The sequence below is a fragment of the Pseudophryne corroboree genome, chromosome 2, assembly GCF_028390025.1.
Source record: "Pseudophryne corroboree isolate aPseCor3 chromosome 2, aPseCor3.hap2, whole genome shotgun sequence".
In the NCBI taxonomy this organism is placed as follows: Eukaryota; Metazoa; Chordata; class Amphibia; order Anura; family Myobatrachidae; genus Pseudophryne; species Pseudophryne corroboree.
This window is the reverse complement of record NC_086445.1, coordinates 600,189,728-600,213,211: the sequence shown is the minus strand read 5'-3', so window position 1 is coordinate 600,213,211 and position 23,484 is coordinate 600,189,728. Positions and strand designations below refer to the sequence as shown.

Genomic DNA, 23,484 nt, shown 5'->3' with positions numbered 1-23,484 from the left:
TCTGGAGGAGGGGCATAGAGGGAGAAGCCAGTTCACACCCCTTTCAAAGTCTTAAAGTGCCCATGTCTCCTGCGGATCCCGTCTATACCCCATGGTTCTTGAAGCGTCCCCAGCATCCTCTAGGACGTTTTGAGAAATAAGCAAAGTTCTGGGAATTTTTACACGCAGTGTTTTCGGATATACAAAAAAGTGTGACACTCCAGTGATACAGGCTCCCAGTACTACAGAGCCGTGCTGCACTGTATTTGTATATACGCATTTTGCAGAATTTATAGTTTGGGAGGTCTGCTAGGATAGCAGCTGCCAATTTATTCTACTGTGTGGTATGGCTGGGGTAGGACTGGGAACAATTAATGAAATGAAAACCAGGAGATATCTTGCAGAGCAGTTTTGTGAATTCCCTCTATTCATCAACCATAGAGAATTGTATCCTGCCAAACGGCAGAGCTAAAAAGTGACTGTTATAGTTGTCAGAACGTCAGACTTCTGAGATTTTGCCCCCCCCCCCCCCCTCCCCTTTTCATTACTGTTGTCTACCCAACGTCACTGCAGCTCCGGCAGGCACAAAACCTCCCCATTTTCATTAATACCACTGCACATCCCTATAGGAACAGTCACTCTTCTAACAGTCACATAACTAGCTTTATTTGTGCTCTTGGGGAAAATGATGACCTTCCCCATTAGAATATTCTGAATCAGGGGCAGATGTACTAAGCCTTGGAGAGTGATAAACCACCAACAAGGCAGTTAGCAGCTGATTGCCTGGTACTTTAGCTCTCTGCACTTTATCACTCTCCCCCTTCGTCCCTGGCAGTAGCTAACAAGCGCTTGTTCCCTCGTGAATCAATCACATATTTACATATACATTGTACACTAAAAATTATGGATGATTTACATTACAAAGAAGTTCATAACACTGAGCTGTTGGTGCCCCCTGGTGCTAATTATTGGAAGTTCATCATTGTTATGAAGATTTGTAAAAACACAGCATGAAATTGCAAATCATGCAAGGAGCAAACATTTAAAGTATTATTTATAAGTTACAGTGAAAACAAAAGCATGAAAGTGACAAAACTATTTTTTTAATGCCAAAACAGAACCACACTGGACAAATCCCCGGACACACATAGGTGATGCATATTGCAATATGGCTGGTTGCTTCATTTTGGGAGTCATTTATATGAAGCTGTATTCATAACACAGGCTAAAAAGGACATAAAATAAATATGAACATGCACTTCTGTATACACAACTACATTCTGCTGGGTATTTTACTTCCTTAACAGGGTTCTTCAACCATCTCCCTTCTCCTTCCTATTTATGCTCCTTACAGAAATATTGTACTTATAATTTTTCAATGGCATCTGTTAATTGTCTGTGGCCAGGCTTCAGGGTAAACATCCGATTGGTCCTCAAACCTCCCAAACGGCATTTCTGTGCAGATAAGGCTGGGATTGGGATGGATTGGCTGAGACTGGGTGGATCAAGTGCAGTGCTTATTTTGTAGTGATATGACATATCTAAATAATGGGAGGTATGGTTATATATAAGTAGAAGGGAAACAATAAAGGTGTGTGGAAACTTTATGTCTGTAGATTAATCCCAGATGCTGTGAGCATTCTGATGATCTGAAAAGGTACAGTTTATTCTATATCCACTCACTTAAAACTGGTGAGAAATGGATTAGAGAGCAGAAGAGTACTACAAATTGCACTGAGACTAGTTATATGCATCTTCTTTTAAAAAAAAAACCCACAAAAAACAATGATGGTGGAGAAGAAACAGTTTGGCTATGCCTACGTTTCAGGTTACACACCTAAACTGAAGTTTTCCTGAAATAGCTAATTCTATGGATGAGACCATATCAATCTAACCATCCAATGGTAGACGGTATACCCTTTATAATATTAGGATAGTTGGCAGGCTTGCCTTGACCTTTTTATATGGCTTCGGTAACTTAGGTCTTGGAACTCCAAAAGTGACTTTGAATATGCTTTTCATATTACAGTACAATACTTATGATATACGGGTTTCAATTTGAAACAGGACAAGTTACTTGCATGAGGGTATCAAAGTTCACAATGACACAAACACAGAAGATAAGTCATTTAAAATTTTTATAGAGCACTTATTAAAGAGATACATATACAGAATAAGAAGTTACAGGTCAATATCATTAGCAAAACAAAAAATGCAAGTCATATAGGGAAGGACAGGGACATGCAATATAAAACATTATCCCCTTATGGCACAAGTCCCAAGTAACTTTAATTAAGGCACTTTTGATCTGTAGGTCATCATTCAACTAGTATAGTAAGAGAATCTACAAAATAGTCCTTACGTGTTGTAGTTTTTTGTAAATGTACCTTCAGTAAATAGGTCCTGTGTACATTTAAATACACATATAGTATGTAGACAAATACTGAATACTGTTGCATAGCTTTTAGGGGAAAATGCAATCATTAGATGGGCGCTGCGGCCACAATAAAAGTGACTGGGAGCTATTGAATTGTTTTTGGGCACTTACTACTAATTGTGGCTTTCATCTCACAAGGGCTAATTCAGACTGGATCGCTGCAGCCCGGGGCCCAGTGAGATGCTATGAGCATCTCTGGGCTGCGATCGACTGTGCCTGATTGACAGGCAGAGGCGGTCGTGGGGTGGGAGGGGGCGTGCCAACGGCGCAGGGTGCGGTCTGGACAACGGAAACGTGTCCGGACCGTTGGGTGGGCGGGCCGCGGCAGGCTGCGTGACGTCACACGCAGCTGCTGCGACCCGGGACGCGGCCAGTAGCTCCCTGCCAGAGCGCTACTCCTCAGGTACAAAAGCATCGTCGCTGTGCGATACTTTTGTACCTGTGCGGGGAGGCAGAGCCAGACATGCGGGGCAGACTAGTCCTGTGCTGGGCGTCCCCTCGCATGTCTGAGTAATTGATCGTAGATGTGCTAAATTTAGCACATCTACGATCAACTCTGAACTACCCCCACTGTCTCCTGAGTTGCGAGCAGAAATCCACTCAAAGTAGGGCTTTTGGTCACCTTAACCGATACTTTAGACGGGAAAAGCCACTTTGTGATGTAGTCAGGTGACCGGCAGTGAGCATACAGATGCCGTGAGCTCGGCTAAGGCCCAGGGCTATTCCCACTCGTGGCTGTCCACGACACCCATATAGTGGGAATAGAACCTGTGGCGAGCACAGCGAACCACCAACCCTGCAGAATAGCGAGCCTGCAAGGGGCTTGGTTGCACTCACCCCCCTGCCGGCACCCCGACCTGCCACTTTTCATGGCTTAGCCCTGCATTTTAGGCAAGACATCTGCTACAGTGATGGATGCCCAAAAACAATTGGATAGTACCCGGTCACTTTAGATGGGAGCGGCGGACGTGCAAAACAATATAATTCCCCCCTTAGAAGACTAATAAATTACCTTCCTCTCTAGATACATTATCCCAACAAATTAAACATAATTATTTTGTTGATTTGTTCCCATATTACCAGGTTGCTCCCCAGTGGGACAGACCGCTTATTCTTAAACTACTCTGTATCAAGGGCATATATTCCCCACTGGGGCTGACACAAAGGCACTATTACAATAGCTAAATATAATCTATAATATATGCATAGAATAATCCTTCACCTGTCCCACAGTAAATAAAGCAGGTTACACATAAGATCCTGTCTCTTCAGTCTATATTTTTTATGTATTTCCCAATCAGACACATTCCTAGGTGATTATACATTACAGCCACCACTTCAATTTGAATATAACTAGGATAGTCCAATACAGTGGTGATTGCTGTTTAACTGCAGAAGGTCCCTGTAAACAGGGACATTAATGTAAGGCACAGTTTCTCTTTTTTATTAAACTAAAAGGAGCAAATATTAGTCCATGTGTCCGTGGTACATCAAGAACTCGCTTCTTAGGAATGTTTACACAGTGTGTTTACATGGATGATGCGATTTAGATCAGCTGAAAAGCACTGTATTATAGTACGGGAATGAAGTTGTGACTAAATGAAGCTTAGACAGCACTGACCATGAACACGCATGCATACTAACACTTTAACAACTGTAAAGCTAATAACCAGTACATGGGGAGCAGAGATGGTTGGATTCTATCATAGGAACAACATGTTGTGTGTAAATAGTCCAACTTCAAATCCTACTTTCCAATGCAGCCGTTACTGAAAATGCTATATAGTATATCTAACATTGTATTGGCTGATAACGTACTGGATAAGCGGTGTATGTTATGCCCTATTATTTAGTCAGAAGAAGGAAGAGTTATTTTCCCGGTGTGCGCCATGTTATCTTGTCGGGTTGGGGGTAACAGACCTTACAGGCCAACCAAAAGGTTCCAACACTAGCCATGTATGCCCATAATTGAAAGTGTTTAGGCCAGCATTGACTAGCATGGACTAGCATGGATTTCTTTAACATACAATCCATTCACGGTTGTGTTTTGGAACTCTCTTTAAGATGATCTTCTCTCTCTCTCTGGCAGTAATAACCTTACATATAATCGGATCTTCCCTCCCGCCCACACTCCTCCTGCATTTAGTCAGACCACTCCTCCTCATCAAATTCTGAAGAGTCATCCTCTGAGTCGCTGTACTCCACGGCTATACGACGAGACAGGATAGTGGCCACATCATTACCTCCAACATCTCGCTTCTCATGCTCCATCTGTTCCTCCACCTTGCGCAGCTGGAAACCTGGAGAAGATAAAGAGATCCTCAAATAGAAATATAATCATGAAGAAAAGTCATCATAGTTTTTTTCATTAAAATCTACAGTATGTAAGATGAAGAAAAACCTTTAAGATATCCACTAATGTCCAGCCTTTATTTTATTTAAGACTTAGCCTTCAGTCATTACTGCAACTGCCAAATGGAATAATATAGAATACAAATAATGGAGATAAAGGCATAAAATAAATCAACATTAAGGAGAATAATAGGATAGACAAATCAAAAAATAGGATTGGGTTGTGCAAGACCACTACCAAATCCCGCTGTAAAAGTTGAAATATATACTACTTAGACAATGATATAAATAGAAATGTCTGGCTAACATAACTGTTGAATTGTGGTGCTAACATCTTTACAACATAGCAAAAAGTGCTCCTCAAATCTAGGCGTTTTGACCTTCATAGACCACTACCATTTTTTCATCCTACTTATGCAGGGAGTCATGGGTAAAATGGTAGCACTGTACTCCCTCTCAGTACTCCCTCTGCTGTGGTAGCAGGTCCATATTAACAGTATAGTACGCCCTGAGCAAAGCAATGCACTGGGGCCCCTATACATCCATTCACAGGAACTAATTCTAAAAAATCATAAAATGCCCCACATGCGGTCCTGCGCCATCTCTCCACATGCTTCCATGCAGTGAATGGCTGTCTGCAGTCTGACTGTTGGACAGCTCCGGCCATCCACCAAATCAGCATGCTGACAGCCAAGCACTGTCTGGCTGCAGGCTGGGAGGCAGGTAAAGAATGTGCCTCGCTGCTCTGATTGCGTGACCATCACCCGCCCCTGCTCGGAGGCCCGTAGAATTGTGGGACCCTGGGCAGCTTCCCACTGTGCCTATATGTTAAGACTGCCCTGTATGGTAGTGATACTGCATACTCCTCTTAACTGAAAATAACAATCAGAAATCATTCTATCATGGAACACTTTCCAGATTAATGTCAGCCAAGTTACAATATGTACATATTTGTTACTGGGACTCAATAGAGTGTCTTCTGGAAAAATTTTTAGTGGCTATACAAAATCATAAATATATTATGAGAAGGTGGATAAAGAAAATCAAGTAAAAAGTAGAGTAAAACTGAAAGGGAAAAAAAAAAAAGACAAAACCTGCATGTGAGTTACAATAGACTGGAGACACTTGATAAGACAATTATAGGGGGTAGCAATGCAGATAGTAATTAAGGTAGGAAATGTATAAGTACCTTGACGGATGGCAGACAAGAGGTCGCTCAGAGCATCGCTCACTGGTGGCAGAGAAGTTTTGGATTTGGAAGGCTGTGCTGCAGAATCTCCTCTCTCTGAATGGAAAAAAGATGGAGGTGGGGGACCAGGAGGTGGAGGACCTGGTGGAGGTGGTGGGGGTGGAGGAGGCGGAGGTGGGCCACCAGAAATAGGAGCTGGAGGACTGACAGGAGATGCAGGTGCATAATCCATTAAAGAAGGTACTGGAGGAGGAGGAGGAGCAGGAAATCCTGAAATGGGAAGGCTGGCTGGTGGAGATGGGGGAGGAAGGTAGGTGGTATCTGGGAATAATCCAGCAGGAGGAGGTGGTGGAGGAGCCAGGGGAGGAGAGAAACTGGGTCTTCCTCCAATAGGAGAACCAATAGGAGGAGCTGGGGGAGGGTGAGCTGGGCTAACCAGGCTTGATCGAATAGAGGGTCCAGGTTCACTGAGGATTAGAAAGAGGAGAAAGAAAAAAAAAGGAGTTAGGAGAAGATGTATCAAGCCTTGGAGAGAGTGGAGAAGTTGCTCAATGCAAACAATCACCCTCTAACTCATTTATCTAGCACAGTCTTTGAAATGACAGTTGTTTTGGACAACTACTCAACTTTCTCTCTCTACAAGGCTTGATACAACTCCCCATAATCGCATACTCTAATCAATGTTCCCTTATAGAATTAGTAGGGAAACAGGCTTCAATCTAGCAAAAAATAATAATATATTAAAATTAGAGATTATGTGAAATTGATTTATTTTTAGTTTTTAATAAAAAGGGCAGCAAAAGTTTACAGGTCAACTCCAACTTTGTAAAACTAGGTATAGCTAAAATATTTAGGGCCCCATTAAGGCACAAGACATAACCTCTTTAGCACTCGCTAAAGGGGTTATGTCCTCCTTTCAGTATTCAACAGACAGAGGTAACGAATACCACTATCAGATCAAAGCCGGGGCTTTGACCCTTCTTTTTCCCAGTTTACTGAATGTGTTGGACCCGGGTCTTAGCAACTATACCAGTTTCACACTGCACCGTGGTCTCCGGTTATTCGCGGGTCAACCCCTTTCACAATAGTTCAACGTCTGCCCTGCAAGTCACTGTAGACACTAACTTGAGGTGTGCCTCAAGATACACAACTAATCAGCAGCTTTAAAAGGTAACCCAGATTGTATAAATTGGCTCACACTAAGGAAGCCAATCCCAGGCCATTTTTTCAATCCCGGGTATCGGGATTGAAAAAAGGCCAATCCCGGGATTTCAGGGATTGGCTTTTAAGTGTGTGGCCGCCCCCTCGCCCCGCACACATTACTAACCGCATACCGCGGGCGGGCGGGATCTCTTCCTGCACTCCCTCAGTGCACGGCTGACGGCGCAGCGTGACCTCATGCTGCGCTGGGGGAGCCGGAAGGAGGAAGCCGGGCAGCGTCTGAGCATCTTGTGGACGCTCAACGCTGATCCCTCAATCCCCGGGATTGGACCTTCCAATCCCAGGATTGAATCCTGGTCATTTTTGGCCCTAAATCCCGGGATCCCACCGACCCCGATCCCGGGATTGGCCACCATAGCTCACACCATTCACATGCAGGCTACCTTGATTGGTCACAGCTCAGTTTTTGTTAACCAGTCCAATGCAGTAGCAGGTAAAAGACGACAACTGTTAGTAGCCACATACACCACATTCTCACGACAGGAGAAGGTGTCAGCGGCTAATGCCATACCAACCCAAAGAAGCTAAGTGGGTCAGAGTGGGCGCCCTGTGGAGCCCAGTGTACGTCGCAGAAAGATTCAACAACGGTAAGTTCTTACCATAAATCTCGTTTTCTGCTGCGGGGTACACTGGGCTCCACAGGAATGACATTGGGGATGTCCTATAGCAGTTCCTTATAGGAGGGGACGCACTGTAGCAAGCATAAGAACCCGGCGTCCAAAGGAAGCATCCTTGGAGGCGGAAGTATCGAAGGCATAGAACCTTATGAACGTGTTCACCGAGGACCACGTAGCCGCCTTGCACAATTGTTCAATTGCGGGCCGCCCAAGAAGGTCCAACCGACCGAGTAGAATGGGCCTTTATAGTAGCAGGAGCTGGAAGGCCAGCCTGTACATAAGCATGTGCAATCACCATTCTAATCCATCTGGCCAGGGTCTGCTTGTGAGCAGGCCAGCCACGTTTGTGAAAACCAAACAGAACAAAGGAGAGAATCAGACTTCCTGATGGAGGCAGTTCTCTTCACACGGATACGGAGAGCCTGTACCACATCCAAAGACCGCTCTTTGGTAGACAATTCAGGAGAGGCCAAGGCCGGAACCAGTCTCCTGATTAAGGTGGAACGAAGACACCACCTTAGGTAAACACCCGGGACGTGTTCTAAGAACCGCCCGATCACAGTGAAAAATCAGATATGGTGACCTACAAGACAAGGCACCCAAAACCGACACCCTTCTAGCAGATGCAATAGCCAGCAGGAACAATACCTTAAGAGAAAGCCACTTAAGGTCCGCAGCTTCAAGAGGCTCAAACGGAGACTCTTGCAACGCCTCCAATACCACCGACAAGTCCCAAGGGGCCACAGGTGGGATATAGGGAGGTTGAATCCGCAACACACCCAGAGTAAATGTATGTACATCAGGTAAAGGTGCAATTTTTCTCTGAAACCAACCCGACAAGGCAGAAAATAAGAATTTACTTACCGATAATTCTATTTCTCGGAGTCCGTAGTGGATGCTGGGGTTCCTGAAAGGACCATGGGGAATAGCGGCTCCGCAGGAGACAGGGCACAAAAAAGTAAAGCTTTTACCAGATCAGGTGGTGTGCACTGGCTCCTCCCCCTATGACCCTCCTCCAGACTCCAGTTAGGTACTGTGCCCGGACGAGCGTACACAATAAGGGAGGCAATTTGAATCCCGGGTAAGACTCATACCAGCCACACCAATCACACCGTACAACTTGTGATCTAAACCCAGTTAACAGTATGATAACACAAAGAGCCTCTTAAAGATGGCTCCTTAACAATATAACCCGAATTTGTTAACAATAACTATGTACAGTATTGCAGATAATCCGCACTTGGGATGGGCGCCCAGCATCCACTACGGACTCCGAGAAATAGAATTATCGGTAAGTAAATTCTTATTTTCTCTATCGTCCTAAGTGGATGCTGGGGTTCCTGAAAGGACCATGGGGATTATACCAAAGCTCCCAAACGGGCGGGAGAGTGCGGATGACTCTGCAGCACCGAATGAGAGAATTCCAAGTCCTCTTTTGCCAGGGTATCAAATTTGTAGAAGTTTACAAACGTGTTTTCCCCCGACCACGTAGCTGCTCGGCAGAATTGTAATGCCGAGACCCCTCGGGCAGCCGCCCAAGATGAGCCCACCTTCCTTGTGGAATGGGCCTTAACAGATTTAGGCTGTGGCAGGCCTGCCACAGAATGAGCAAGTTGAATTGTGTTACAAATCCAACGAGCAATCGTCTGCTTAGAAGCAGGGGCACCCAACTTGTTGGGTGCATATAGTATCAACAGCGAGTCAGATTTTCTGACTTCAGCCGTCCTTGAAATGTATATTTTTAAGGCTCTGACAACGTCCAACAACTTGGAGTCCTCCAAGTCGCCAGTGGCCGCAGGCACCACAATAGGTTGGTTCAGGTGAAACGCTGATACCACCTTAGGGAGAAAATGCGGACGAGTCCTCAGTTCTGCCCTATCCGAATGGAAGATTAGATAAGGGCTTTTATAAGATAAAGCCGCCAATTCAGATACTCTCCTGGCGGAAGCCAGGGCCAGTAACATAGTCACTTTCCATGTGAGATATTTAAAATCCACCTTTTTCAATGGTTCAAACCAATGGGATTTGAGGAAATCTAAAACTACATTTAGATCCCACGGTGCCACCGGAGGCACCACAGGAGGCTGTATATGCAGTACTCCTTTAACAAAAGTCTGTACCTCAGGAACTGAGGCCAATTCTTTTTGGAAGAATATTGACAGGGCCGAAATTTGAACCTTAATAGATCTCAATTTGAGACCCATAGACAATCCTGATTGTAGGAAATGTAGGAAACGACCCAGTTGAAATTCCTCCGTCGGAACACTCCGATCCTCGCACCACGCGACATATTTTCGCCAAATGCGGTGATAATGTTTCGCGGTGACTTCCTTCCTTGCCTTAATCAAGGTAGGAATGACTTCTTCTGGAATGCCTTTCCCTTTTAGGATCTGGCGTTCAACCGCCATGCCGTCAAACGCAGCCGCGGTAAGTCTTGAAAGAGACAGGGACCCTGTTGTAGCAGGTCCCTTCTCAGAAGTAGAGGGCACGGGTCGTCCGTGACCAACTCTTGAAGTTCCGGGTACCAAGTCCTTCTTGGCCAATCCGGAACCACTAGTATTGTTCTTACTCCTCTTCACCGTATAATCTTCAATACCTTTGGTATGAGAGGCAGAGGAGGAAACACATATACTGATTTGTACACTCAAGGTGTTACCAGTGCGTCCACAGCTATTGCCTGTGGATCTCTTGACCTGGCGCAATACTTGTCCAGTTTCTTGTTGAGGCGAGACGCCATCATGTCTACCATTGGTCTTTCCCAACAGTTTATTAGCATGTGGAAGACTTCAGGATGAAGACCCCACTCTCCCGGGTGAATATCGTGTCTGCTGAGGAAGTCTGCTTCCCAGTTGTCCACGCCCGGGAAGAACACTGCTGACAGTGCTATTACGTGATTCTCCGCCCAGCGAAGAATCTTGGCAGCTTCTGCCATTGCACTCCTGCTTCTTGTGCCGCCCTGTCTGTTTACATGGGCGACCGCCGTGATGTTGTCCGACTGAATCAACACCGGTTTTCCTTGCAGGAGTGGTTCCGCCTGGCTTAGAGCATTTTAGATTGCTCTTAGTACCAGAATGTTTATGTGAAGAGACTTTTCCAGGTTCGTCCATACCCCCTGGAAGTTTCTTCCTTGTGTGACTGCTCCCCAACCTCTCAGGCTGGCGTCCGTGGTCACCAGGATCAAATCCTGTATGCCGAATCTGCGGCCCTCCAATAGATGAGCCTTTTGCAACCACCACAGAAGATATACCCTTGTCCTTGGCGACAGGGTTATTCGCAGGTGCATCTGAGGATGCGACCCTGACCATTTGTCCAACAGATCCCTTTGGAAAATTCTTGCATGGAATCTGCCGAATGGAATTGCTTCGTAAAAAGCCACCATTTTTCCCAGGACTCTTGTGCATTGATGTACAGACACCTTTCCTGGTTTTAGGAGGTTCCTGACAGGTCGGATAACTCCTTGGCTTTTTCCTCGGGAAGAAAAACCTTTTTCTGAACCGTGTCCAGAATCATCCCTAGGAACAGCAGACGTATCGTCGGAAAACAGCTGCGATTCTTGGAATATTTAGAATCCAGTCGTGCCGTCGAAGAACTACTTTAGATAGTGCTCTTCCGACCTCCAACTGTTCTCTGGAACTTGCCCTTTTTAGGTCGTGCAAGTAAGGGATAATTTAGATGCCTTTTTTTTCTTTGAAGAAACATCTTTTCGGCCATTACCTTGGTAAAAAGGCCCGGGGTGCCGTGGATAATTCAAACGGCATCGTCTGAAACTGATATTGACAGTTCTGTACCACGAACCAGAGGTACCCTTGATGAGAAGGACAAAATTTGGACATGGAGGTAATCCTTGATGTCCAGGGACACCATATAGTCCCCTTTTTTCCGGTTCGCTATCACTGCTCTGAGTGACTTTATCTCGATTTGAACCTTTTATGTAAGTGTTCAAAACATTTTAGATTTAGACTATGTGTCACCAAGCCGTCTGGCTTCAGTACCACAATATAGTGTGGAAAAATAATACCCTTTTCCTTGTCGTAGGAGGGGTACTTTGATTATCACCTGCTGGATATACAGCTTGTGAATTGTTTCCAATGCTGCCTCCCTGTCGGAGGGAGCCGTTGGTAAAGCAGACTTCAGGAACCTGCGAGGAGAAGATGTCTCGACTCTCCAATCTTTACCCCTGGGATAATACTCGTACGATCTAGGGGTCAACTTGCGAGTGATCCCACTGCGCCCTGAGACTCTTGAGACTACCCCCCCACCTTGAGTCCGCTTGCACGGCCCCAGCGTCATGCTGAGGACTTGGCAGACGCGGTGGAGGGCTTCTTTTCCTGGGAAAGGGCTGCCTGCTGCAGTCTACTTCCCTTACCTCTATGTCTGGGCAGATATGACTGGCCTTTTGCCTGCATGCCCTCATGGGAAAGGAAAGATTGAGGCTGAAAAGACGGTGTCTTTTTTAGCTGAGATGTAACTTGGGGTAAAAAGGGTTGGATTTCCCAGCTGTTGCTGTGGTCCCCAGGTCCGATGGACCGACCCCCAAATAACTCCTTCCCTTTATAGAGCAATACTTCCATCTGCCGTATGGGATCTGTATCACCTGACCACTGTCGTGTCCCTGACATCTTCTGGGAGATATGGACAACGCACTTATCTTGATGCCAGAGAGCAAATATCCCTCTGTGCATCTCACATACATATATATAGAATGCATCCTATTAAATGCTCTACATGAATAAAATATTTTCAGTCAGGGAATCCGACCAAGCCAACCCAGCACTGCATCTCCAGGCTGATGGCGATCGCTGGTCGCAGTATAACCACCGTATGTGTGTATATACTTTTTAGGATATTTTTCCAGCTTCCTATCAGCTGGCTCCTTGAAGGCGGCCGTATCTGAAGACGGTAACGCCACTTGATAAGCGTGTGAGCGCCTTATCACCCTAAGGGGTGTTTCCCAACGTACCCTAATTTCTGGCGGGAAAGGGTATAACGCCAATATCTGCTATCGGGGTAACCCTACGCATCATCACACACTTCATTTTATTTTATCTGATTCAGGAAAAACTACAGGTAGTTTTTTCACTCCCACATAATACCCTTTCTTGTGGTACTTGTAGTATCAGAAACACGTAACACCTCCTTCATTGCCCTTAACGTGTGGCCCTAATGAGAAATACGTTTGTTTATTCACCGTCGACACTGTATTCAGTGTCCGTGTCTGTGTCTGTGTCGACCGACTGAGGTAAATGGGCGTTTTTAAAACCCCTGACGGTGTTTCTGAGACGCCTGGACCGGTCCTAATAGATTGTCGGCCGTCTCATGTCGTCAACCGACCTTGCAGCGTGTTGACATTCTCACGTAATTCTCTAAATAAGCCATCCATTCCGGTGTCGACTCCCTAGAGAGTGACATCACCATTACAGGCAATTTCTCCGCCTCCTCACCAACATCGTCCTCATACATGTCGACACACACGTACCGACACACAGCACACACACCGGGAATGCTCTGACAGAGGACAGGACCCACTAGCCCTTTGGGGAGACAGAGGGAGAGTCTGCCAGCACACACCAAAAACGCTATAATTATATAGGGACAACCTTATATAAGTGTTTCTCCCTTATAGCATCTTTTATATATATACAATATCGCCAAAATCAGTGCCCCCCCTCTCTGTTTTAACCCTGTTTCTGTAGTGCAGTGCAGGGGAGAGCCTGGGAGCCTTCTCTCCAGCTTTTCTGTGAGAGAAAATGGCGCTGTGTGCTGAGGAGATAGGCCCCGCCCCTTTTTCGGCGGGCTCGTCTCCCGCTATTTTTGAAGTTAGGCAGGGGTTAAATATCTCCATATAGCCTCTGTGGGCTATATGTGAGGTATTTTTTGCCTCTAATAAGGTTTTTATTTGCCTCTCAGAGCGCCCCCCCCAGCGCTCTGCACCCTCAGTGACTGTTGTGTGAAGTGTGCTGAGAGGAAAATGGCGCACAGCTGCAGTGCTGTGCGCTACCTTAAGAAGACTGAGGAGTCTTCAGCCGCCGATTTTGGACCTCTTCTCTCTTCAGCGTCTGCAAGGGGGCCGGCGGCGCGGCTCCGGTGACCATCCAGGCTGTACCTGTGATCGTCCCTCTGGAGCTAGTGTCCAGTAGCCAAGCAGCAAATCCACTCTGCACGCAGGTGAGTTCACTACTTCTCCCCTAAGTCCCTCGTTGCAGTGATCCTGTTGCCAGCAGGACTCACTGTAAAGTAAAAAACCTAAGCTAAACTTTCTCTAAGCAGCTCTTTAGGAGAGCCACCTAGATTGCACCCTTCTCGGCCGGGCACAAAAATCTAACTGGAGTCTGGAGGAGGGTCATAGGGGGAGGAGCCAGTGCACACCACCTGATCTGGTAAAAGCTTTACTTTTTTGTGCCCTGTCTCCTGCGGAGCCGCTATTCCCCATGGTCCTTTCAGGAACCCCAGCATCCACTTAGGACGATAGAGAAATATGAACCTTGATGGAGGCCAGACGAAGGCCCAAGTCCAGGCCCTGTTGTAGAAAGGCCAAAAGTTTGGCCGTACTAAACTTGTAAGCGTCATGATTGTTAGATGCGCACCAAGCAAAGTAAGAATTCCAGACCCTATGGTAAATACGAGCAGAAGCCGGTTCCTGGGCCTGCAACATGGTTTGAATAACCGCCTCAAGACGGAAGCTTCAAGAGCCACGCTGTCAAAGCCAACCGGGCTAAATCCGGATATACACAGGTGCCCTGAACGAGGAGATCCGGGCGCTATGGAAGTAGAAGAGGATGCTCTATCGAGAGATTCTGAAGGTCTGAGAACCAATGCAGTCTGGGTCACACTGGAGCGATCAGAAGTAGGATTCCTCCTTCTTGCTTGAACTTCCTTATTACTCTGGGCAGGAGTGACACCGGAGGGAACCCGTATGACAGCAGAAAGTTCCATGGAATTGCCAATGCGTCCACGGACGCTGCTTGAGGATCCCTTGTCCTTGCTCCGAAGACCAGAGCCTTGTGATTGTGTCGAGACGCCATCAGGTCCACATCTTGAAGGCCCCACCTGTCCACGAGGAGGAGTTGAAACACTTCTGGATGAAGGCTCCACTCTCCAGCGTGTACGTCCTGACGACTGAGAAAGTCCGCTTCCCAGTTTAGGACCCCCGGAATGAACACTGCCGATAAGGCTGGCAGATGGCGTTCTGCCCACTGAAGAATCTGTGATACTTCCCTCATTGCCATGCGGCTTCGAATGCCGCCTAGATGATTGATGTACGCCACCGTGGTGACGTTGTCAGACTGTACTTGAACAGGTCTGTTCTGTATTAAATGCTGGGCCAAGTTTAATGAGTTGAACACCGCCCGCAATTCCAGAATGTTTATCGGGAGGAGAAACTTCTCCCTGGTCCACTGACCCTGAAGGAAGTGTTGCTCCAAAACCGCGCCCCAACCCCTCAGACTGGCGTCCGGCGTCAGAAGGACCCTGTTGGAGATCCAGAAGGGACGACCCCTGCTCAATCGTTGGTCCCGAAGCCACCAGCTCCGTGACAGACGGACCTCCGGAGACAAAGATCATTTGAGACCTGATCCGGTGAGGCAGGCCATCCCACTTGGCAAGAATCAGCCTCTGGAGAGGCCGGGAATGGAATGGAGCGTACTCCACCATGTCGAAAGCAGACACCATGAGACCTAGCACTTGCATTACCGAACGTATCGACACTTGCGGACGAGATAGGAAGCATCGAATCCTGTCCTGAAGTTTTGAGTGTCCAACAACGCCCCCAGGTGCACCATGCTCTGAGCAGGGACCAGGGAGGATTTCTTCCAGTTGATGAGCCACCCGTGGGCTTGCAGAAACTGGATAGTCAGATCCAGATGGCGTAGGAGAATCTCTGGAGAATTTACCAGGATCAACAAGTCTTCCAAGTATGGAAGGAGCCTCACCCCTTGACGGCGGAGTACAGCCGTCATTACCGCCATGACCTTGGTGAAGACTCGTGGAGCCGTGGTCAAACCAAAAGGTAACACCCGAAATTGGTAATGGAGGTTGCCAACCGCAAACCTCAGGTACTGCTGATGCGACACTGCAATGGTAATATGCAGATAAGCATCCTGTATGTCCAGTGAGACCATATAGTCCCCAGGCTCCAAGGCCAGTACAATAGAGCGAAGAGTTTCCATACGAAACTTGGAGACTTTCACAAATTTGATCAAGGACTTGAGGTTGAGAATGGGTCGGAAAGACCGATTCGGTTTCGGGACTAGGAACAGCGGTGAATAGTACCCCTTGCCTCTCTGAGCCAGAGGCACCTATACTACCACTCCTGTACCACCGAATGAAGAATTTTTGCCTTCACCTGATCCGAAGGGACATCTGTCTGGTAAAATCGCTGAGTGGGACAATTCTTGAAGGATACGGCGTAACCTCGAGTGACGACTTCCCGTACCCAGGCATCGGAAGTGGTCTTCAACTATTCCTGGGTAAACCCTAGAAGTCGGCCCCCCACTCTGGGACCCCCCAGAGGGAGGCCCGCCCCGTCATGAAGCAGGCTTGTCAGTTTTGGAAGCAGGCTGACGGGCAGCCCAGGCCCGTTTGGGTTTGGGCTTATTGGGTTTGGAAGTGCGAACCTGTTTTGGGTACCCTTGACCTTTAGCTTTCCCTGAAGGAAGAAAGGAGTGAAAGGAAGTACTCTTAGCCTTCGGCACCGAAGGAGCAGTACTAGGAAGACATGCTGTTTTAGCAGACGCTAAGTCAGCCACTATCTTGCTGAGGTATTCTCCAAAAAGAATGTCTCCCTTGAAGGGGAGTACTTCCAGGGTTTTCTTAGAGTCCATGTCCACAGACCAGGACCGTAACCAGAGAATTTGGCGAGCCAAAATGGACGCAGTAGAAACCTTGGCAGTCGCCTCTTTAATGTAATGAGACGCTGTAACAATATACGACAGGCATGGTCTAGCATGATCAGAAGCATTGGAAGGCAACTCCGCCTCCAGCTCCTGAGCCCACACTTTCACAGCTTCTGCAGCCCATGTCGCTGCAATAGTGGGCCTATGCACCGCACCGTTTAGGGCAGAGGTTCTCAAACTCGGTCCTCGGGAGCCCACACAGTGCATGTTTTGCAGGTAACCCAGCAGGTGCACAGGTGTATTAATTACTCACTGACACATTTTAAAAGGTCCACAGGTGGAGCTAATTATTTCACTTGCGATTCTGTGAGGAGACCTGCAAAACATGCACTGTGTGGGCCCCCGAGGACAGAGTTTGAGAACCTCTGGTTTAGGGTGTAGATTGCCTTCAAACAACCCTCCACATGCTTGTCCGTCGGCTCTCTCACGGACGTGACGGTAGTTACAGGCAGAGCTGAGGATACTACCAGCCGCGCCACTTGCGAATCCACTGGCGGGGGTGTTTCCCAATGTTTACTAAGCTCCGCAGCGAGGGGGTAGCGAGACAGCATCTTCTTGTAAGGCGTGAACTTCTTTCCTGGATTTTCCCAAGACTCCTGACGTATGACAACTAAATGTTCAGAGTGAGGTAAAACTTGTTTAACCACCTTCTGACGTTTAAACCTGTCCGGTTTCTTAGGGGCAGCGTCAGGCTCCGGTTCATCATCAACCTGAAGAATAAGCCTGATAGCCTCTAACAAGTCAGGAACATCCACCTGCGAAACAACTTCCCCATCAGAAGCATCGGGATCAGAATCTCTGTGGGGTCCGTATAAAGGCCATCCTCATCAGACGAGGTGTCTGGGACGATGGTGGATTGTGAGGAAGTAATTGCCCGCTCAGAGGACCCCTTGGTCTTAGGTGGGCGAGGGTTAGACTTTTGAGCAGTCAGTGATTGGTTCAATTGCTGTAACTGATTGGACAGTTGATCTGCCCACAGCGGGTTAACCGCGGGGACCACAAGCGGTTATAACGGCACAGGAGGTCCTATAGGGGGCGTTAGTCTAGTTACCAGCGTATTCAATAGCGTGGAGAAGGTAGCCCAAGGTGGGTCATTTTGCACCCCCGTTGCTACAGTCCCATTGGAGGGGAAAGGAACCCCCAGAACCTGAACCCTCAGCTGCTATGTTATCCTCAAATGTGTCTGCAGCGTCAGCACCACGCAATGTGGGATCAGCCCCAGCTCCGTTGCTCTTTGAAGCCGACATAATCAAAAGTTCAATGCAAGGCAACACAGTACAATATCAGCAGCACAATACCCGACAAGAACCCCCTGTGCAGTGTATCAGCACAAACAGGGAATTCAAGAGGTATATGGTGACTAAAAATCACAGAGAAAAATACACACCGAGTATATCCTGTGAACTGCCTATATTATGATAAACCTGACACACTTAGCCCCCTCAGGTTATAGAATATAGGGATAGCAATCTGAGTGAAATACACGAAATGGAGGTCACACAGCATCTATATACACACACACACACACACACAGAGTCACAGTTTGTACAATGCAGAAATTATGACATGCAATAAAACTGCACTGGACTAGTAATACAGAGTAGTACTATATATAGCTATACACTTAATAGATATAACAATGCACAATAAAGACTAAATGTATATCACAGGGTACTTGTACTAAATAACCATGACTAAATGCACCTTTTCTTAACCAACACTGTCAGCAGACATGTAGAATACTGAAGTGTCCTGTAAAATGCACAGCGCTGACATGCAGGCGGCTTTACAGAGGAGAATTTGCCCACAACTGTCCCAGGATCAGCTCGGCTTGTAATAACGGCGCCCAAACGCTGACAGGGAGTGAGGGAGAGAGATATGCAGCTCCAGGGCGGGAACATTTACTCTAAATGGTGCCCTGGGGCTGGGGGAGAGGCTACAGGTCAAAGCCTTATCCCCTTGCTGGACTTCACCACCGGGTACTGGGGGCTTAATAAAAAACTGTTTTATGAGAGAAAACCGACCTGTGCCCATGCCCTGGTGGTCTAGTGGGGTCCCTGTACTACCACAGTGTCCACACCAGCGTGAGCGGCCCACCTCCCACCGGCCGCGCGATTTACAGCGGGTCCCGTCGAGGGGACCCCTTACCTCCTCCCTGAGTGCGGCCACGCGATCCGTGAGAACAGCGGTCGTGTGTGTGTGACTAACTTGGAATTAAACCGAAGCCTCCGCTGTAGGTACCCGGCAACCAGGGTGCGGGCGTGTACAGTGCCGCTGGGGGAGGTGATGGAGCTGCAGCAGGAGATGTCTGACTGACATCTAACACAGTCAGTGTCTCTGCTGCAGCCCTTGAAGTCTTCAATATTCGTTAAAAGCTTCTCTAAGGGCTGCTGGAGCAGCCCCCCTGTTGTATGCCTGCTTACTGTATGGCACCAACTACAAAACGGAGCTCCTGTGCACGGAGGCGGGGTTATAGAGGAGGCGGCACTATGCATCTTAAGAAGGAGGTCAAAGCTTTGAGCCTGTTGGTGCCTCGGATCAAGATCCTACTCTACACCCCAATGTCATTCCTGTGGAGCCCAGTGTACCCCGCAGCAGAAATGTCTCTAAGTCAGAGGTTCTCAAACGTTGTTCTCAAGGCACCCAAACGGTCCAGGTTTTAGGTATATCCATGGCTCAGCAGATGGTTAAATCAAATTGACTGAGGTGCTAATTAAGTCACCTGTGGCCAAGTATGGATAAACTTAAGACCTGGACCATTGGGGTGCCTTGAGGACCACGTCTGAGAACCTATGCTCTAAGTAAAGGTGAAATCTAGAAACAAATCTAGGAAGAAACCAACTACCCAGTACATGAATCTCCTGCAGAGGCAGGCAAACATAGAATTTGACGGCAAATAAGAACCACTTGGCCCATCTATTCTGCCCTAAACACATGTACATGCACATACGTACACACTAAGGTAAAAATTTTTGGGCGGGAGCTAATTAACCCACCAGTATAGTTTTGAATTGCCGGATGAAACTGGAGTACCCAGAAGGAAACCCACACAGGCATAGGAGGGGTGGCTTAGAGCCATGGTGGGAATCAAACACTATGGGAGGCAGGTAATGCTAACCATTACACTATCTGTATTGCTGATCTTCTTACCATGTACAGGCAAGAAGCTCTCCCTAACGATGGGGGTCCTAATCATGAGATCCCAACCCAAGTTTTGTCATAGGGAGCCAGGTTTGGTGCAGACATTTTTGCATTAACTGTCTAACATGTCAACAAGTCACCCAACAAATAACATTGAAGCAAATAAGACACTAATGCTTTGGAAGGTCTCTTAAATTACATGTCCATTAAACAATGCAGAGTACCAGGGGTCATCAGTTTGCAAATAGAAAAATGAAAGTTCCGCCATTTGCATTGCTCCTTACCATCCGAGGTGTAAATTGCAAATTCACTTACACCTTAATAATGGATTCTGGATTGGATACCTTTACTATAACAGTGTCTTCTTAGAAGATGACATGAGGGGGTGACTGATCCAGGAAGTCTGTGCCACTATTGTGGCCAGCAAGGATGCTTTATTTTACTCCTGTTCCCTTCACATTTACAATTTCTGAAGGTCGGAATATGGTAGACCAATGTCTTTTATTTTAGTCTTAACAATATGACCACTTGTGCATTATAGTATACATGTATTAATTGTAGAGACTCAAAGTATCATTGTAAAAGGCACATGGCTTAATAAAAAAATAAAATTGCCAGTTAATTACTTACCTGAATTCTGCAGGAGGAGGTGGCAGAAAGTCATCAGGAGCTGGAGGTGGGATTGGTATGACGTCTTCATTTGGAGGTGGAGGAAGATACTGAACTATATCTCCCCCATCCATAGGACTGAGAGATCCATTTTGATTTACCTGGAACCTAAAGAGCACAAAGTTAAAGATATATCTTTATTACCAATGACAAATATACCACGCTAAAGGTGCGTACACACTAGACGATGTGCCAGATTCGGACACATCGTTCAAGATATTGTCCAGTGTGTATGCACTATGTCAGCATGAACCCCCCCCCCCCCCCTTCACCGCCACTGTTAGTCGCTGCCGGCATCAGTAAGTGTGTATGCACTTGCCGATGCCGGCACCCTCGTTGGATCCTGCTACTGACGACATCGCGTAGTTTGCGAGTTGTCTAGTGTGTGCAAAGCATAACTCTGCACATCGTTAAGTACTAGTAACCATAATCTAGTATAGCAAAGTCTTTATAAATAGACATGTGCACACCCATCATTCTGCTCCTTCTCTGAGGCATCCATAAATTCCTGCCCCATCTTCTTCTTCTCCCATTCATCTTTCCGTGTGCGGATCTTACGAGGATTTACATTGCCGCGGTTGGGATTGTCTTTCTTTTCTCTCTGTAAAAAAGCATGGTAGGTTTTTATATTCGACAACTAAACGATTTGATTGTAAACGTTCCAATAATGAGCGGTGTATGGCCTCTCCTCTGCCTCCCTTCTCGGCTCTATAAGACAGCTTTCCTTCTGTACACAAGCACCGCTGAGGTGAGTTTTTAAATGCTTTCCAGAAGCAGATTTTAATAAACATCCATATATTAAACTGTATTTTCTCCTACCCATCAGAAAATCATAATAAAAAATAAGAATTTACTTACCGATAATTCTATTTCTCGTAGTCCTAAGTGGATGCTGGGGACTCCGTAAGGACCATGGGGAATAGCGGCTCCGCAGGAGACTGGGCACAAAAGTAAAGCTTTAGAACTACCTGGTGTGCACTGGCTCCTCCCCCCATGACCCTCCTCCAAGCCTCAGTTAGGATACTGTGCCCGGATGAGCGTACACAATAAGGAAGGATTTTGAATCCCGGGTAAGACTCATACCAGCCACACCAATCACACCATATAACAGCATGATAACAGAGGAGCCTCTAGAAAAGATGGCTCACTACAGCAATAACCCGATTTTTTTGGTAACAATAACTATGTACCAGTATTGCAGACAATCCGCACTTGGGATGGGCGCCCAGCATCCACTACGGACTACGAGAAATAGAATTATCGGTAAGTAAATTCTTATTTTCTCTAACGTCCTAAGTGGATGCTGGGGACTCCGTAAGGACCATGGGGATTATACCAAAGCTCCCAAACGGGCGGGAGAGTGCGGATGACTCTGCAGCACCAAATGAGAGAACTCCAGGTCCTCCTCAGCCAGGGTATCAAATTTGTAGAATTTTACAAACGTATTTGCTCCTGACCAAGTAGCTGCTCGGCAAAGTTGTAAAGCCGAGACCCCTCGGGCAGCCGCCCAAGATGAGCCCACCTTCCTTGTGGAATGGGCTTTTACAGATTTTGGCTGTGGCAGGCCTGCCACAGAATGTGCAAGCTGAATTGTACTACAAATCCAACGAGCAATAGTCTGCTTAGAAGCAGGAGCACCCAGCTTGTTGGGTGCATACAGAATAAACAACGGAGTCAGATTTTCTGACTCCAGCCGTTCCAGAAACCTATATTTCCAGGGCTCTGACAACGTCTAGCAACTTGGAGTCCTCCAAGTCCCTAGTAGCCGCAGGCACCACAATAGGTTGATTCAGGTGAAACGCTGAAAACCACCTTAGGGAGAAACTGAGGACAAGTCCTCAATTCCGCCCTGTCCGAATGGAAAATCAGATGAGGGCTTTTACAGGATAAAGCCGCCAATTCTGACACGCACCTGGCCCAGGCCAGGGCCAACAGCATGACCACTTTCCATGTGAGATATTTTAACTCCACATATTTAAGTGGTTCAAACCAATGTGACTTTTGGAACAGAAAAAAACTACATTTAGATCCCAAGGTGCCACTGGAGGCACAAAAGGAGGCTGTATATACAGTACCCCTTTCACAAACGTCTGAACTTCAGGGACTGAAGCTAGTTCTTTTTGGAAGAAAATTGACAGGGCCGAAATTTGAACCTTAATTGACCCCCATTTCAGGCCCATAGACACTCCTGTTTGCAGGAAATGTAGGAATCGACCTAGTTGAAAATTCCTCCGTCGGGACCTTACTGGCCTCGCACCACGCAACATACTTTCGCCAAATGCGGTGATAATGTTTTGCGGTTATATCTTTCCTGGCTTTGATCAGGATAGGAATGACTTCATCCGGAATGCCTTTCTCCTTCAGGATCCGGCGTTCAACCGCCATGCCGTCAAACGCAGCCGCGGTAAGTCTTGGAACAGACAGGGTCCTTGCTGGAGCAGGTCCCTTCTTAGAGGTAGAGGCCACGGATCCTCCGTGAGCATCTCTTGAAGTTCCGGTTACCAAGTCCTTCTTGGCCAATCCGGAGCCACGAATATAGTGCTTACTCCTCTCCATCTTATAATTCTCAGTACCTTGGGTATGAGAGGCAGAGGAGGGAACACATACACTGACTGGTACACCCACTGTGTTACCAGAGCGTCTACAGCTATTGCCTGAGGGTCCCTTGACCTGGCGCAATACTTGTCGAGTTTTATAAACATGTGGAAGACTTCTGGGTGAAGTCCCCACTCTCCCGGGTGGAGGTCGTGTCTGCTGAGGAAGTCTGCTTCCCAGTTGTCCACTCCCGGAATGAATACTGCTGACAGTGCTATCACATGATTTTCCGCCCAGCGAAGAATCCTTGCAGCTTCTGCCATTGCCCTCCTGCTTCTTGTGTCACCCTGTCTGTTTACGTGGGTGACTGCCGTGATGTTGTCCGAATGGATCAACTCCGGGTGACCTTGAAGCAGAGGTCTTGCTGAGCTTAGAGCATTGTAAATGGCCCTT

At 47.0% G+C, this 23,484-nt stretch overlaps 1 protein-coding gene across 3 annotated transcripts in view; it reads right to left on the bottom strand.

Moving 5' to 3' along the window:
- Positions 1-2,100: 2,100 nt before the first annotated feature.
- Positions 2,101-23,484, bottom strand: part of WASF2 (WASP family member 2) — a 136,857-nt gene continuing 115,473 nt past the window's right edge. For all 3 annotated transcript variants that reach the window (XM_063954693.1, XM_063954692.1, XM_063954694.1), the window contains exons 6-9: positions 20,967-21,097; positions 20,458-20,604; positions 5,958-6,424; positions 2,101-4,716 (exon numbers count right to left, since the gene is read on the bottom strand). In XM_063954693.1, the coding sequence (XP_063810763.1) occupies positions 4,559-4,716; positions 5,958-6,424; positions 20,458-20,604; positions 20,967-21,097 (903 nt within the window). In that variant the 3' untranslated portion in view covers positions 2,101-4,558. The remainder of the gene's footprint in view (positions 4,717-5,957; positions 6,425-20,457; positions 20,605-20,966; positions 21,098-23,484) is intronic.